This window comes from Teleopsis dalmanni, chromosome 2 (assembly GCF_002237135.1).
Source record: "Teleopsis dalmanni isolate 2A chromosome 2, ASM223713v2, whole genome shotgun sequence".
NCBI classification, from domain to species: Eukaryota; Metazoa; Arthropoda; class Insecta; order Diptera; family Diopsidae; genus Teleopsis; species Teleopsis dalmanni.
This window is the reverse complement of record NC_051847.1, coordinates 17,653,448-17,669,072: the sequence shown is the minus strand read 5'-3', so window position 1 is coordinate 17,669,072 and position 15,625 is coordinate 17,653,448. Positions and strand designations below refer to the sequence as shown.

General features: G+C 30.2%; 3 protein-coding genes across 3 annotated transcripts; 2 read left to right on the top strand and 1 right to left on the bottom strand.

The window, feature by feature from the left end:
* Positions 1-1,643: 1,643 nt before the first annotated feature.
* Positions 1,644-2,501, top strand: LOC119674017 (odorant receptor 59a-like). Its single transcript, XM_038085139.1, has 2 exons — positions 1,644-2,023; positions 2,087-2,501. The coding sequence occupies exons 1-2, from the start codon at positions 1,644-1,646 to the stop codon at positions 2,499-2,501; spliced, it is 795 nt and encodes a 264-aa protein (XP_037941067.1).
* A 2,866-nt stretch (positions 2,502-5,367) lies between these two features.
* On the top strand, positions 5,368-6,554 carry LOC119674016 (odorant receptor 59a-like). Its single transcript, XM_038085138.1, has 3 exons — positions 5,368-5,376; positions 5,920-6,077; positions 6,140-6,554. Exons 1-3 carry the CDS (start codon positions 5,368-5,370, stop codon positions 6,552-6,554), a joined length of 582 nt encoding a protein of 193 aa, XP_037941066.1.
* Positions 6,555-11,950: 5,396 nt separating this feature from the next.
* LOC119684436 lies at positions 11,951-12,975 on the bottom strand. Its single transcript, XM_038098477.1, has one exon. The coding sequence runs from the start codon at positions 12,820-12,822 to the stop codon at positions 11,977-11,979; it is 846 nt and encodes a 281-aa protein (XP_037954405.1). The 5' UTR covers positions 12,823-12,975; the 3' UTR covers positions 11,951-11,976.
* Between the last annotated feature and the right edge of the window lie 2,650 nt (positions 12,976-15,625).

The window sequence follows — 15,625 nt, the reverse complement described above, 5'->3', positions numbered from 1 at the left end:
GAATAGGTCATATAGTACTCTTGATTGCATGACTAGTCGATAAAAAGTCTTAATAAATATTCTATTCTATACAACATTTTCGTTACTTTTTGATCACACTTTATAGTATTTGGTAGACATCGTAATGCAAAATCCATGAGTTGTCTGTAAATAGATCTAGTTATTTCTGCTGGATTGCCGCATATAAATTACATAAATCTTGTATGTAGTATTGGTATGGATTATTGTTGAAAATTTTTAACTAATTTTCGACTCCAGTCAATATTATCGTTACTTTTTGATAACATCTTGTAGTATTTACCTTTTCCTGTTTCAGATTATCGAATTTTTATGACTTTATTGACATAACATCCTAAAAATTAATAAAAAGGTTTTACTTAGTTAATATATATAATGTAATATGTCCGAATTACTTGCTTTAAGATGTATAATTTTGAAACAGAGGTAATATATATATATATCTATTTCGGTATGTAGTTTCCAAGTGTGATTTCTTATGTTTTTTAATAAGCGTCTTCACCTATGTAGTTCTTATGTGTAATTTAATGTTATAATATATTTGCTATTTACAATCCTGTGGGTATTAATGAGACCAATGTTTATTTAAACAAACTTTTTCTAAACTAATGAATGTGCATGAACGTCTATATATCTATGTTCGAAACAATTTCTCTTATTCCAGTATCTACATGTATTAAGTTGCTGCGAGACTACTACACATTTTAATCGTTTTAATTCTATATATCCTGGCTTGAAGTACAAAAATGGGATGACCGATGTAATTATTATTCTGGCTTAAAGCACCAATATGCGATGACCGACATTATTATCTGGTGTTTTTTTTTCAAATAAAGATAAAATTATAAATATTTCCAAATTTGTCTAAAATATTTAAAACCCATAAAAATTATGTTTAAAAATGGAAAAATAAAAGCGACAAAAAACTATCAGCGACTGTGATGTCTTATCTCTGCCTTGAAACTAACAACTGAAAATTAAACCATTAAAGGAAAACTACTACTTATAAGTTTAGGGAAAAATAAAAAGTTCTTACTTCCAATAATTATGTTTGCAAGAGACACTTTAACATCCAAACTGGTTAGTAATTAGCGTCAAGAATTAATTGATCAGCACTCCTTTAATTTAACTTAACTTAACATTTAACTTTCATTTATAAAGTTTTTAATTATAACTTATAAATAAAAGTAGTTTGTGTTTTCAAATGACTTCATTTTAGTTATTGAATTATGACTTTCTTCGCATAAACACGTAGCATAAGAAACACTCATAAAATGGCCGTTCTGGATAGTACACAATTCTTTCGATTGTCTTATACATTTTGGACACTACTTGGCATAAATAATAATCAAACTGGATGGAAGAAACTGTATTGGATTTATGGCATATTAATTAACTTATTTTTTCCTATCAGTTTTTGCTGCAGTCTATTCATTGGACTTCTACAACCCCAGACGTTTCAAGAAAAATTGGAATCTGTTGTCGTTTTCATCTCAGCATTATCCTGTTGTGCGCAATTCCTTATTTATGCATTGAAAATTAAGGACATAAAGAAAGTTGATCATATATTAAGAAAACTGGATGAAAGAATTTTGTGGAATGAAGAAATAAATATATTTGAAGAAATGAGTAGTGACATACAAAATATGACTCACTTCTTTGGGTGGAGCTATTTGGCGGTTGGTGTTATGGCCATACTATCCGGCATTTCTAATATGTTTCAGTCACAACATAGATTGCTGTACTCTGCTTGGCTTCCATTTGATTGGCACAATTCGGCATTAGCATTTTGCATTGCAGGCTCTTTTCAATTACTGGCACTATTTTTTTGTATAGCTCAAAATTTTGCAGATGATTCATTCCCTCCGATATCTTTGAGATTATTGACAGGACATTTAAGTTGTTTGGAATTCCGTGTTTCAACCATAGGTCATCGAAGTTTTGATCATCCCTACAGAATAGTGATGTTGCAACCTTGTATACAAGATCAACTGGCCTTATATGAGTAAGTGTTGGTTAGAAATTTTGGATTGTGCGTAATTACGAGTATAATGTGTATTAATTTCAGATATTGCAAACAAATTGAAAATATTATTTCGATGCCGTTGTTGATATTATTTACACTGACGGGTCTTAATACTGGCTTAGCGTTAGCAGCAGTTCTCTTTGTAGCCGAAGGATTTTTTAATTACATGTATTATATTGTTTACTCCTTTGCTGTTCTATTGCGAATTTTCCCCGTTTGTTATTATGGGAGTCAACTTCAACTAAAATTTCAGCAATTACATAAAGCTGTGTACTTCAGTAATTGGATAGAAGAAGAGCGTGCATTTAAGAAAGATATGATTGTATTCACTGAACGTACCCTGAAGATGCAGACTATATATGCTGGTGGATTATTTCGTATTCATATGGACACCTTCTTTTCATGCTGCAAAGCTGCTTATTCCATGCTGGCGATGTTTCTAAAACTAAAAGCTTAAATGTTCAGAAGATTTTAATAAAATTAGGTAAAGAAATTCTTTAAGTTAAGACTCGAACTGCATTTTAAAGTAAAGTTAATAATTTTTTCAAAAAAATAATTTATGTAGAAAATGGCTTACAATATAAAAGTATGCCAGTAGTTTTAAAGTTTGCTGAAGTTAGGCATGTTTAGAGACCATTTTAATTGCTTGATATATACTAAAGTATGCTTTCCAAATTCCATTTAGTTCTTTGAGTTTCTATAACCAAATGTTGTGTATTTTACCATTTGAAGATGAAATAATAAATTAAGGCTTAAGGCTTGTAAAGAGCATACAATTGTCCTTTTAAAATATATTTTGTGGAAAAGAGAATATAAGCAAATTACTAAAAGGTCTGTGCTATATACACAGACAACTAGATGAACACATTTTGGAAAATGCAGAAGGTGTGATAAGAAAACACATGTTCGATGAAAAGTTTACCAAATCTCAGATAGATAGTTGGCCTGTAGTCCTTACACGAAAAGGACTTACTAAGGTTGTTGGATTAGGTGTTAGTTGATCAAAATCATCTATGTTGGCTTTGTACATACTGCCATTGAATAAAACATAGAAAAAAAGCATATCATATTCATATTGTAAATCATATGGTATGCATTGTATGTATTGTAAGAATACTTAAAATGCAGATTTTTATTATTAGTTGATAGAAATCGTTTTTAATAGCTTAAATCTGGTAATGCTTTTACTTTTAATGATAAATAGCAACGCATAGATATTAGAACTTATAAGATCTCAATCTTCTAATTCAGATTAAAATTAAACTAAGATCAGAAGATTAAACTTAAGATTAAAATTCTTGAATTGTATTTCAAATCAATTTACCATCTTCCTTATTTATCACATCTGGATGGCAGTATATTTTTTCATCCTTAGTGTCTTTAGTTCAAGATTCAGTTCGGTGTACAAAAATTTCCGTCAAATGGAGCAATAAATCCGTCAAAAATGAAGGCTTTGAGAATTTAGGGAATATGCACTATTTATTACTACATTATGACGAAAAAAGCAACAAAATTGTTTCTTTCAATTTTAGATACACCACTTTTTTAATAATACTTGTATAGAATAGGGTTGGGTTAAGAAATTGACCACTTTTTTACTGTTTATAATATTTGAGTTAGATATTATATCTATTTTAGTAAAATGGTTTTAAGTAATTATAATTAAAAAGTAATAGTCAATATTTCAACTAAATGTTTTTTACTTTTTTATATAATTAGTATTAATAAACATGCAATTGGAATGAATTTAAAAAGAAAATACTTTATGTACTAGTTAAACGTTTTTGTAGTACTGCATTACACAAATGACATACATAGTTTGATTAAATAATTAAGCAGCTATCATTAATTAAATTTATAGATTATTTCGTAATTATTTATATTTTAATATGGAGATATATAATAAGTGTACATAATGAAGAGCTACAAAAAATTTAATATGAAACGAAAGTTCCATCAATTTTTAAGACTACATCACATATAACTCTAATAATTTTTATTCAATCAAAATAATTTAATAATTAAATGATTATTATATACAATAAATTAAACAGATTACATAAACTCTTGTCAATATTTAATTATGTTGAATGATGGAGATAATGGTTTCGAAAATAAATTGGACTTTTTTAAAATTGACATCTATTCGATATTCTATAAGGTATATTGTTAACTGATGTATCCACCTTTAATGTCATTTCATAATATTTTGACGAACAGAAGCCAAAGTATTGAAAAGGAAGTAACAATATGTTTTTTTTATTATCCGTATAAAATAAGTATTGAACACAGAGCTATTATTAAGTATTATTTTAGGTTAGGTGCGGGAGGCGGCCTTATATACCAAAGTTCACTTGTATACAAACCCACATAAATCATAACCTGTTGTGATATAAGTTGTAGCATAGGCCATAAATAATGATATCTTTGTCTATGTTAATTTTGTTGACCACAAGCCATGCATATTCTTATTGATCTCTAGCGACAGCAGTTGGAACAAGGTTTCTATGTAAATTCATAGTTAGTTTGTCTATTTATTTTGCAAATTGAAGTATTGCGTGAAGATCTGTTCTTAAGTTTTCCTCTAATTTCTCTTTAAATTCACTTTAATTTTACATATTTTCGCGAATTCACCTGATTTATATATTAAAAGAGGTCATAGGTCCTCTTTTTATTTTCCTATCTTTCTGCATTTTCAGTGTACGTCTTTATTGATACTTTTCGAAACTAATACCACCTTAATCTATTCAGGTACTGTAGATAAAGGTTTTATATTGCATATAGCTAAATTACTTGAAGTAAACTGCAACAATTAAATGTATAACTATACATACATGTGTGACAAACCTACGTGACCATATATACCTAAGAAATGCCAACCTAACTCATTAAAAATATTAACTTTCTAGCCTTTCACCTTTCGTAATTTAAATATTTAGACAGGGTGTTTTAAAAGAAAATGATTTAATTTCAGAAGATGATTTCTTAAATGAAGAAACGATACAAATTGTTAGTTCGAAGTATCCATTTTCTATATTTATCGATCAATGCGATATCAAAGAACCGCACTTCGAAAAAAGCCCTCAGTTAAAAAACTTCTACTAGCTCAAAAATAGTTTAACCAAAAAGCTTAGGTTGCATACCAAAAGAAGCAGTAGGCACTGGGCTACTACTTCCAGATTGAAGTAAGTTACCACTAAACACCCTGTATATTTAAATAATTAATTTTTATATTTAATTATTGTGAATTTCACACCTGACAATTATGCACAACAATGGATTGTTACGCATTTAAAGTAAAGAATCAACTTTCTATTAGTAAAATGAGTCTCGTAAGTAGTGCAACTGTTTTCAAGGAACTTTGGTTTTGTTGGATGCTCTTAGGCGTTAATACAAAAAATATCAAATGGAAAAATATTTACTTAACTTATAGTGTAATTATGAACACGTTTATAACTTTATTATTTCCGTTTCATCTGTTTTTTGGACTATTCCAAATCGAAGAAGATATCACAGCGAAGATGTCAATATGCTCAACATCCTTTGCTTGTAGTTTGAAGTTCATATTTTATGCAATTAAATTGGAGAAAGTGCGCGAAATGGAGGTACTGCTACAGAAAATTGATAAAAGACGTCGAAACGGAGAAGAAGAACAAGAGTTTGAGAGAACCATAAGAACTGTGACAATTATGAAGCGAGCTTTTTTTTCTTTATACTCCTTAATTACGGTATTCTCTTTCGCAACATTGTGTCTGAAAAAGGAACGGAGTCTTTTGTATACAGCATGGTTACCTTTTAGATGGCAGGATTCTACACTCAACTATAGCATCGCGATTGTCTTTCAATTAATTGGTTTTCATTTTTGCATATTGCAGAATTTGGTGGATGATGTATTTCCGCCATTATCCTTGTGTATGCTTACAGGTCACATCAAAGTATTACATATGCGAATCTCTGGTATTGGCTATGATAGGAAAAATCAGACTACGAATGAAGAGGAACTGACTGAGTGCGTAAAGGATCAACAGAATCTGTATGAGTATGGGTTTTATTAAATATTTTTTATTGATATCTTTTATAGTGGTTTATTTGTAGATTATGTAATCTTATCAATGAAGTTATAGAATTACCTATGTTGGTACAATTTACAGTCACTGCAATCAATGTGGCCTTGGGCTTAGTAGCTATGCTCTTTGTCGCAAAGGACATATTCAGTATCTTATATTATGTTTTTTATTTGTTTGGTATACTGATGCAGACTTTTCCTACTTGTTATTTCGGCAGCAATTTCGAATTTATGTTTGATGAACTTCTTCAAGCTATCTATTCCAGTAATTGGCTTATGCAGAGTCCGAAATATAAGAAGCACATGATTCTCTTTATGCAACGGGCACTTAAGAAACGTCCTGCTTATGCGGGTGGTATTTTGCGTATACATTTAGATACATTCTTCTCAACATGCAAGGCGGCTTACTCGGTGTTTGCCATGGTATGGCAACTTAAAAATTAATTTTATATATAGTCGAAAAAGCGTAAGAACAATATGATATTATCATTCGAAGTGGGTAATTAAAAATTATAAATATATATAACATATATACTTAACTATAAAAAAATGGAAATAGTTTTCAAATTAAAATCAAAATTGTGGCATGCCTTTAATATAAATCACATCTTAATTTCACAGCATAAATAATATTTTATAAAATGTATTTCAATTTCAAAAATTCTAGAAATATTAATTACTAGCATATTTCAAGCTGTATTCATTGCTTTAAATGTTGGTAATGATTAAGTGTTAGAAAATCAAATAGTAGAGCCAGTTATTCACTGTCAAAAAACGATTCCAAACAATAATCTTCTTCTTCTTCTTATCCTCATCTCCCAGTGGAGCATAGGGCCTCTACTATCTTTTTATATCAGATTCTGTTATTTTATTCTCAACATATATCACTTCAGGTATAATTGGCTTCTCTTAGTTCTTCTTCAATTGTTCTCCTCAATTGATAATATTATTTGGGAATTATTACATTGGCATATAAATTTATTTGATATTATTTAGTATGAATTTATATTCACACAATACTTATTCGTCAGCTTCCAGATATTCTAAACATTAAGGGGAGTTACTTTTCTTCAATTTTCATAATTAAATAATTTAATCTGTGTCATATACAAATCTAAATTAACAATTGTAAATCTAATTGCTTATCTTAGCTATTCTCTAAATGTGCTAAATCATTTCCCATTCCAATTCAATATTCTTTGGATACATCTCTCCCTTAAATTATTTCGTAACCCCAGTTTATCTAAATGCCTTCAAAACCGAATGTTGTTTTCCAAATTTGTTGCAATGTATTTCAATACGAGTACGAAGTCTCATAGTGTCAGTTCGGTGCTGCTGTGTCGCATAGACATGAAGTTTTCCTGTATCTCTTATCAGTGGATTCCAATAAATTTGCAGTTGTCTTTCGCTACCTCGTTTTGGAGCCATGTTAACATGTTTGTTTTGTTAATGGTGCCCAACTCTGAAGAATACAAAGCTCACATACAGATTAGTTTCGTTGCTTAGATTGGGGGGTATCACGTGATGGATGCAACTATTTGGCATGAAGCGACAAATCCGACGAACTTTTTGCGATTTATCTGATTGTGTCTCGTTTATGTTAGTTTGTTTAGTTCTATTTCACGTCCCTAAGTCGTTGAATGCGATGGGAATATTGACATTTGTTGTGCTTTAAGGATTCAATGAAGCATTTAACTAATTTTAGACAAAACAGTTATATGATTGAAATCATTTTCTTGTTTCATGAATAAAGTTGAGTATCATATAACACATCATATATATATAGATATCATTTGAATATATATATAGTATATAGAGTTAATTTTCTTTTCATTATTTTTTTTTTTTTGTTATCTTTTACTCGTGCTGCCATTCACATATAATGACTTAATGTGAATACCTATAAAGGTTATTTTTAAAATTTCTATGAAATGAAACGTATAATCATTTGTATCAGTGCACCTCATCACTTGAAAGTATCTTACAGTATGAGTTCTTGTTTTTGTATTTGTATTCCAATTTAATTTTCATTAACACAATAAACCTAAGTTGCTTTTTTCACTTCTCCTAACTAAGCCGCTTGAGACTGAAATCGTTGTTGAGTGGCGTATCCCTGATGCCTTTTTGTTTAACACTTCAGTGTTTAGAACTGAAACTGTAGCCTGACAATCGATTCCGTAGGATTACTTTTATGTGTCTGTAAATTGTGCGCAATTATATTCGCATTAGTGCTTATGGTTTGGCATGGATTGGGCAATTTTGTGTTTCCATTTCTGAGATTTTCAATTTGTAGATAAGTATTTCGTAATTTAAAATTGTGGCAATAAAACTACGTTTAAGTCTCTTTATTGCAGCCCAAGAAATTAAATGGAAATTTGTTGCCTACCAAAATGCGACTTTTTGCAAATTAAACATTTTTTGGATAAAGTGATAAGCGAAGATTTAAATGCCACAAGATGGTTAGGATAAATAAAATACTTATGAAGAAAAATATAATTTTAAAGTATTAATTATAAAATTCCTAAATATTGAATTTTACATTTGTTCCCCGACATGGTTATGTTAATGATGGGTTGTTTATATATTTTATTTCCGGCTACAGGTCATCTTTTTAAATTAAATTTGTTAAATATTTTTAAATATTTTATATTACGACTCTTCTTAAGAGAGTCAAGAAATAATGATTATTATGTTGAGGAAAGTTGAGTTAGTGCACCTGAGCACTTTTATTCTATATTAACTGCGAGGTTTCTTCAAACCCCTTTTTGTGCCTTGACTGGATTATTATTTATCTCATCATCAGACTAAGTAATAATTGATCTCAGATCTGCATAATGAATAATCAATTCGTCATGTCTTTGGTTCTGTTGCCCATATTGCTCCATTCTAATCGTAATTTAAATCTTAAATATTAAGATTTAAAATTCAATTCAAGGAATTCGGCGTTCGGATAGCATATAAGACTTCAATCCATCGAAAGAAGTTTTTACAAAATTTTTAGTTTAACTATAAATTCTTATTCTTTATATTATTTCTACTGATTCTATAAATAATAGTTTGCAAAAATTTCATTTAAGTGTGTTTACTGCAGGCTTCAATATAGATTAAATGAATACTTTACAAACGACTCTAGATCTGTAAGAAATTAATAGGATAAAGAAAAGAAAAGAAGTGTTTTTCTTCTGTACCGACGATAGTTAAGAATTATTTAATTCGTTCTCATGGTTGCAGTGACATAAGCATTATTTCAGTAACATATGCTAAATAGAACTGTCAAGAAAGTACATCATGGCTAATTTAGACCACATATTTGTCATTTTACAATACGGATAGTTTAACAATCGCGGACTATGTAAAAATTATGAAAACTTAATAAAAATATGCTGATGATCTTAAAGCAATATACATTAAGACTGAAAAGTTTTCGGAAATTCTCATTTAAAATTCGCGCGCTGTATATTTTTCGATATTTTAAGTTTATGTAGTTTGGCAGCCCTGTCCTTAATTACTATGCCAAAAATGAGCGCGATCTGTCAGACAGTTCGTTTACGGCAGCTGTTGAAACCAGTTCACCTCAGTAGTGCGTTGCGAAATGTCTTCGACGGTCTTACGACCGTCCTGAAAGGCTTTGTACCACTCATAAACTTGAGTTTTCGATAAAACTGATTCCCCATAAGCCTTTTGTAGCATTCGCAACGATTCTGCACACGAAATTCGTTCGAAACACAAAATTTGATGCAAACTCTTTGTTCAATATTTTTTTCCATTGTTTTTTTCGCAACGCACTACTGAGGTGAACTGGTTTCAACAGCTGCCGAAAACGAACTGTCTGACAGATCGCGCTCATTTTTGGCATAGTAATTAAGGACAGTGCTGCCAAACTACATAAACTTAAAATATCGAAAAATATACAGCGCGCGAATTTTAAATGAGAATTTCCGAAAACTTTTCGGTCTTAATGTATTTGCCATTTTACACTATGAATTCTTTAACAATCGCCGAAATGGTTAAGATTGGAAAAATTTACTACAAAAATGGTACTTTTGTTGGGTCAAATTTTTTTTAATAATGAGCCCAATTTTTGATTTGAAGTATATATAAACAAACTAAATTGTCAAATCTAGGGTAGAGAAAATCCACAAAAGACTATTGTAACCAAGTCGTTACATAGTGTGGGATTATGTCCGGAGGCACTATCAACGGAAAGGAGCGAATGCCTTAGATTTAATACAGTCTATTAATTCTGCTCGCTGCAGCTAAATAAACAGCAGTTCCTCTTTGACATGAAATTAAAAAGCAGGTTGTAATTTATACGTGATTTAACAGATTAGTGTCAAATATGACAAGTCACACTGTGCTTTCTATGTTGGCTTTATACAGCGAACAGCACGTTTTGATGATGCGAAATGATCATTAAGATCGCTTTGTTTGTCATCATTGAACTTACTTTCGCAGGGTTATGGAAAGGGTCATACTTACTCTGGTAACTTTAAATTTTTGTCACTTGGAAATGAAAAACTGTTTCCTCAATGCTAAGTTATTGCTGATAAGTCAGCGAAAATAACTTCAAAAGGATCGAATACTGTAAGCTGTCCTGTAGAGAGCATTTAAATTACGTTATATTTCAAACTCAATGGTAAGATCGAAATAATATATTATACATCTTAATCTTAAGACTATTTACACTTATTTTTGAAATCACTAAATTTGTAAACCCGTGATTTAAACCTTGTGTTGGAATGTTAGAGGTGATATTGTTTTGTTCTACTTGATTTTTTATAGATAAGTGGAAAGTTCAAAAAATTAAACTTATAATTCAATCTTAATATATATAAATTAATTAAACAATTTATTTAAATTTTTTTAATGACATTCTCGTTTAAGTGTGAGTGATTGACATTGTATCATCACCTTTTCCTCTTGCTGTGTCCTATTCTACGACATAAGAACAGTTTTCTTATCTTGCTTTATAGTAGGTGTACCAGAAGGGTATATGCACCCTTTTATATTACTTTTTGCGTTGTTTAACTGTACTACCATATAAATTGGTTACAGTTTTTTTTTATATTTAACGTACATCCGTTTTCCTGCCTTATTTACTATCCCAATATAGTACGATTAATAAATTCATAAAGTTAATAGAAATCTTTTCAACATTCTCATTCTTCAAATCTGGACCCTATCTTACTGGTGGGCTCAAAAATTTCTAAAGAAATTATATTAATACAATATTTTAAATTTAAATTGCTAAAAATTATTGCTGAGGTCATAAGATCCGCAATCAAATTTATTTTTCTTGTATATTTCGTAACCTGGATCTCATAAAGATTTCGTGAATATTTCATGGAGCACTTAAGTTAAAATTTCTAATTATTATTACACTGATTAAATGGCCCACAAAAGTCCAATAAAGTTTTCATGCTACAATAATCTTAATTGAGAGGCTATTTTACTACTGAAGTAAATGTCTTTAAGGAGGCATCCGGCATATGCCTGCAAGGACGTGAAGGCAGTGGGTAATACGCCAGAGTAAATTTAACCGTTTGGCACAATTTTAAATATGTTTCACAATTGAAATGGAAATTTCACGCGAAATGAATGAAATTAAAATTAAAAATCTTAATGGCTAAAGTTTCCGAGTACAAATACCAACGCGAAGATATCATAGAGGGTTTCACTGCAGTAATAAAGTTGAATGACGAAATTAATTTAAGAAAATAAACTTTGCTTTATTGTTTTAATTACTAGTAACTTTTATTGTTTCTTTAATTAAATCTTAAACATTTACTACTAAATATAAGAAATTCTTCAGTTTTACTCGATTTCATTTCAAAATCAAAATTAAATTTTTTTAAATTTATACAGTTCACGGCATATAAATTTGGAAAGGCAGTTTGAAAAATAGTTTTCTTGGATTTTCATCTTTTATAATTGCCTTATCTGTACAGAACGGAAAGACTTTATTCAAAGGTCGTTTCTTCTTACGGCATTTTTTTGGTGGTTGACACATTTTAACTGCAATTTGTGGTCTCTTAACAGAACGCAATACTAACCGTTCCAAAGCGTCCATTCTTCTTTGTTGCTCTGCTAACTCCCTTTCGTACCACTCTTTAGGCACATAATCCTTTTCAAGATGATAAAACTTTTTCTTTTCCTTTTGTAACACCTCAGCAACTTCAGTCCACTCAGCTTTAACAGTTTTTAGATAACGAAATCGTTCCAAGCAAACACCAAACTCCAATGCAAGTGTGTTTCTCCAGTCAATCAATTCGATCGTAGTTTCCTGCAGTTTATTGATTTCCTTGGCATGAAAACACAAACGTTCACGTAGGTCACGTATTTGGTCCTTACCTGCATTACAACATCTAATCAGTTCATTAATTTGACACTGCAGTTTGTGAGCGTTTTTTTGTAATTCACAAATTTCCTTATTATGTGAACAGCTCAATTCGATCTCATAGTCTACGCATGGATCATCAGGGCATACGTCAACATCCAATTTAAGTTTGAGTTGTAGTTTTTGTATACGACGTTTTAAGCACTCTAACTCCATTTTCACGGCTTTGCAATCAATGACTTCCTCTTCTTCTTCCTCTTCTTCGTATATGGAGGGTTCTGGTGTAGTTTCAACGGACAGGTCTGCTTTGGGAGGATTGTCAAGAATAAAGTTGACTTTTCGGCATACACGCTGATAAATATCGATAGAATCCATGGTGAATTATTTTAGGAATCGAAGTGATGAGGAATGGAAATGAATAAACACTTTCTTTTTAATTTTGATAAGATGCGAAGTAGTTAATGATTTCAAAGAAATTCTTCTGGCTTCAAGTGAAGAAGAATTTTTTAACTTTATTTATGGTTTTTTATTTTTAATGAAAATAAATTTAATATAACTAAAATTTTTTTAAAGTTTTTAAAAAGGCAAAGGTTTCTTTGCTTTGAAAAAATTCAGGTCTATTCTTCTTCTTCGTTTATTTTTTTGAGCTTTATAAGCTGCTTAAATGAAGGCATGGTTTATGGTTTATCCATTTTTTTATGTGTTTTATATCTTTATACTTTCGATTCGTCAGTTTTCATAATTTTTCATTTTGTCAATAAATTATTCGGGACGCACTTATTAAAATGAGTTTCCTGTTTTGATTCTGTTTCGATAGTCGTCACTAAGGATTTCAATTTATATATTAAGGATTCTATATTCTTATCTAAAATTGTAGTTTTATTTCTGATTTTGCTGTTAGTTCGCTACATATCTTGCAGCTCTACGAATTCGTGGTGCGTTTTTGGAACCCGACTGCATAAGGGTTTTCTCTGCATGTGAAATACTTTGCCTATTAGATGTAAAGTGTGAAGAACTGCTGGTGTGTCTATGAGTCCTTATCTTTGCAATATTGATTTTTTACTCTACTTGTACTGATTATCGCTATAGCTAATTCAATTTTAACTACTTATGCTGGTCAAACAGAGACAGTAAAAGAATAACAATATCAGGATTTATAATCCATGAGACTTGTGTTGTGTCTTCAGATAACTGAAAAGTATAGTAATTAGAACTCATAATCAAATTAATTAAACTATAAGCAAAGGAATTCATCAATGATCAAAATTCCTTATCATAAATAGAAGATGAACATAATAACACTAATAGCTTTCAATGCATTTGACTTAATATGAAATACATATGGATTTCTTCTCTAAGATTGTGTTAGATATGTAATGTATTTTTAATCCATTTCAACTATGTATACACATGTACATATATATTATATTTTCTTTATTTGTAAAATATAATCGTTTCCAAGACTTCATTAAAGATAATGTTTCATAAAAAGGGTTCAACAAGTGTTAAGTTTATAATGAGCAAACTCAGCTACGCAAATATTAAAAATCTGTAATTTCATACTCCAGATTAAATTTTTAACCCTTTAAAGTCATAAAAGCGATAAGATTACAGTGAAAACATCGGTTGAGGAGTCCAAATTGATTTCTAGTCTATAATCAAGTTAAACAAAACTAATTAAATCAAAATTTGTGTTGAAAATTTATGGAAGATTTTTGCTCTTTTCGCTGTTAAGTAAATATGATTAAGCAAACGGAAGACAGAGATTTATGATGGGGGTGTGCCAGTGTTATTGAATGGACTGCCAAATGACTAGCAAAAGTAACGGAATTTTAACCCCAAAATTTATTAATGATTTGCTCAAGGCTGGACAAAATGAAAAAGTTCATACATCAAAATTCTCTGGAAAGGGGTGTGCAGTTGTAACCGAATCATTCAGCCTTGCAACCCCAAAATTATGGGTGTTTGAGTGTGACGAGCCAAGTGATTAATGCAAAAGTTTGAAATGTTGAAATATTAAATTTTAAAGTTCTCAGTAAATAAGTTTATTCCAAAATTTTCTATTTGACGTAATGCTGTCAGTTCACTTTGTTAAGGAAATTAATTATTTTTTTGTGGATACTGATAGAGATGGATTGAAAGTACAAAATTGTTATACTTTACGTTTGTGATATTTTCCTTTAATGTTTTATCACTTGTAAAATTTGCTGTTTTTTCTATTCAAATGCGCTATGATACGGAAACAAAATAGACACAACCAAACGGATGAAGCTGTCAATGAAGTTCATTTCCTTTCATTTGGCTTTGTTTCTCTATGCCAAAACTCCTTTCGTAAAAATTCAGTGAAATTCCATTTGTGAATTGCAAAAGTTTTGTGCGGAAAAATCAAATAATCACGTCACGTTTTTAAACGAAATATTCGCATCCAAACTGATGGAATATTTTCTAACGAAAAGTGAGTAGAACTGAAACAAGAGTAGGGAATGCGAGTAGTAGAAACATTTTAAAATGAAGTTTTTACGAACAATATCCGACAACGAAGATGAATTTGTTGGATTATCCTTGGAAACATGTCAGCATGCTGAACAGATACAGATAAATTAAATTGGGAAATATGTTTCATGTTGAGTGCTATAAATTCGGTTAGGTGTTTTGATTGGAAGTAAACAGTACAATAGATAAGTATGGATGATATAAATTATATATCTTAATTTTTGTAAGAACTGCTTTTTAAAGTATACGGATCTTCAGAAAGCAACACAGTAGCTAGACTATGACAAATTAATTTCTATTTTGGTTTACTAAACCTATATGGCTACACTTCATCGTACTCGTATGCTACTAATTTGAATTAAGTTATACTTGCTTGAGTTCTGAGTTCAGTGGATTCGATGGGAACAAACTACTTAACAAACTTATAAGATAGGTAATAGGGATTGTCTTCAAAGGGGATTGAAATAATTATGCAGTAAATTAACTATTAAGCCGAATCCACAGTTCCAAACATCAATAAAAACTATTCAATCCAGTGAGTTCATTACTAACAACAAAAATACTGTTGCATTCTTGAATGAAGGTTATTCTTAAGACACAGATATAGTCTTACCAAACTAACTGTGGGTCGCGAAAATATTCAAAGTATTTTACAAGGGCAGATAAAATATTAAATTTAGTTTTC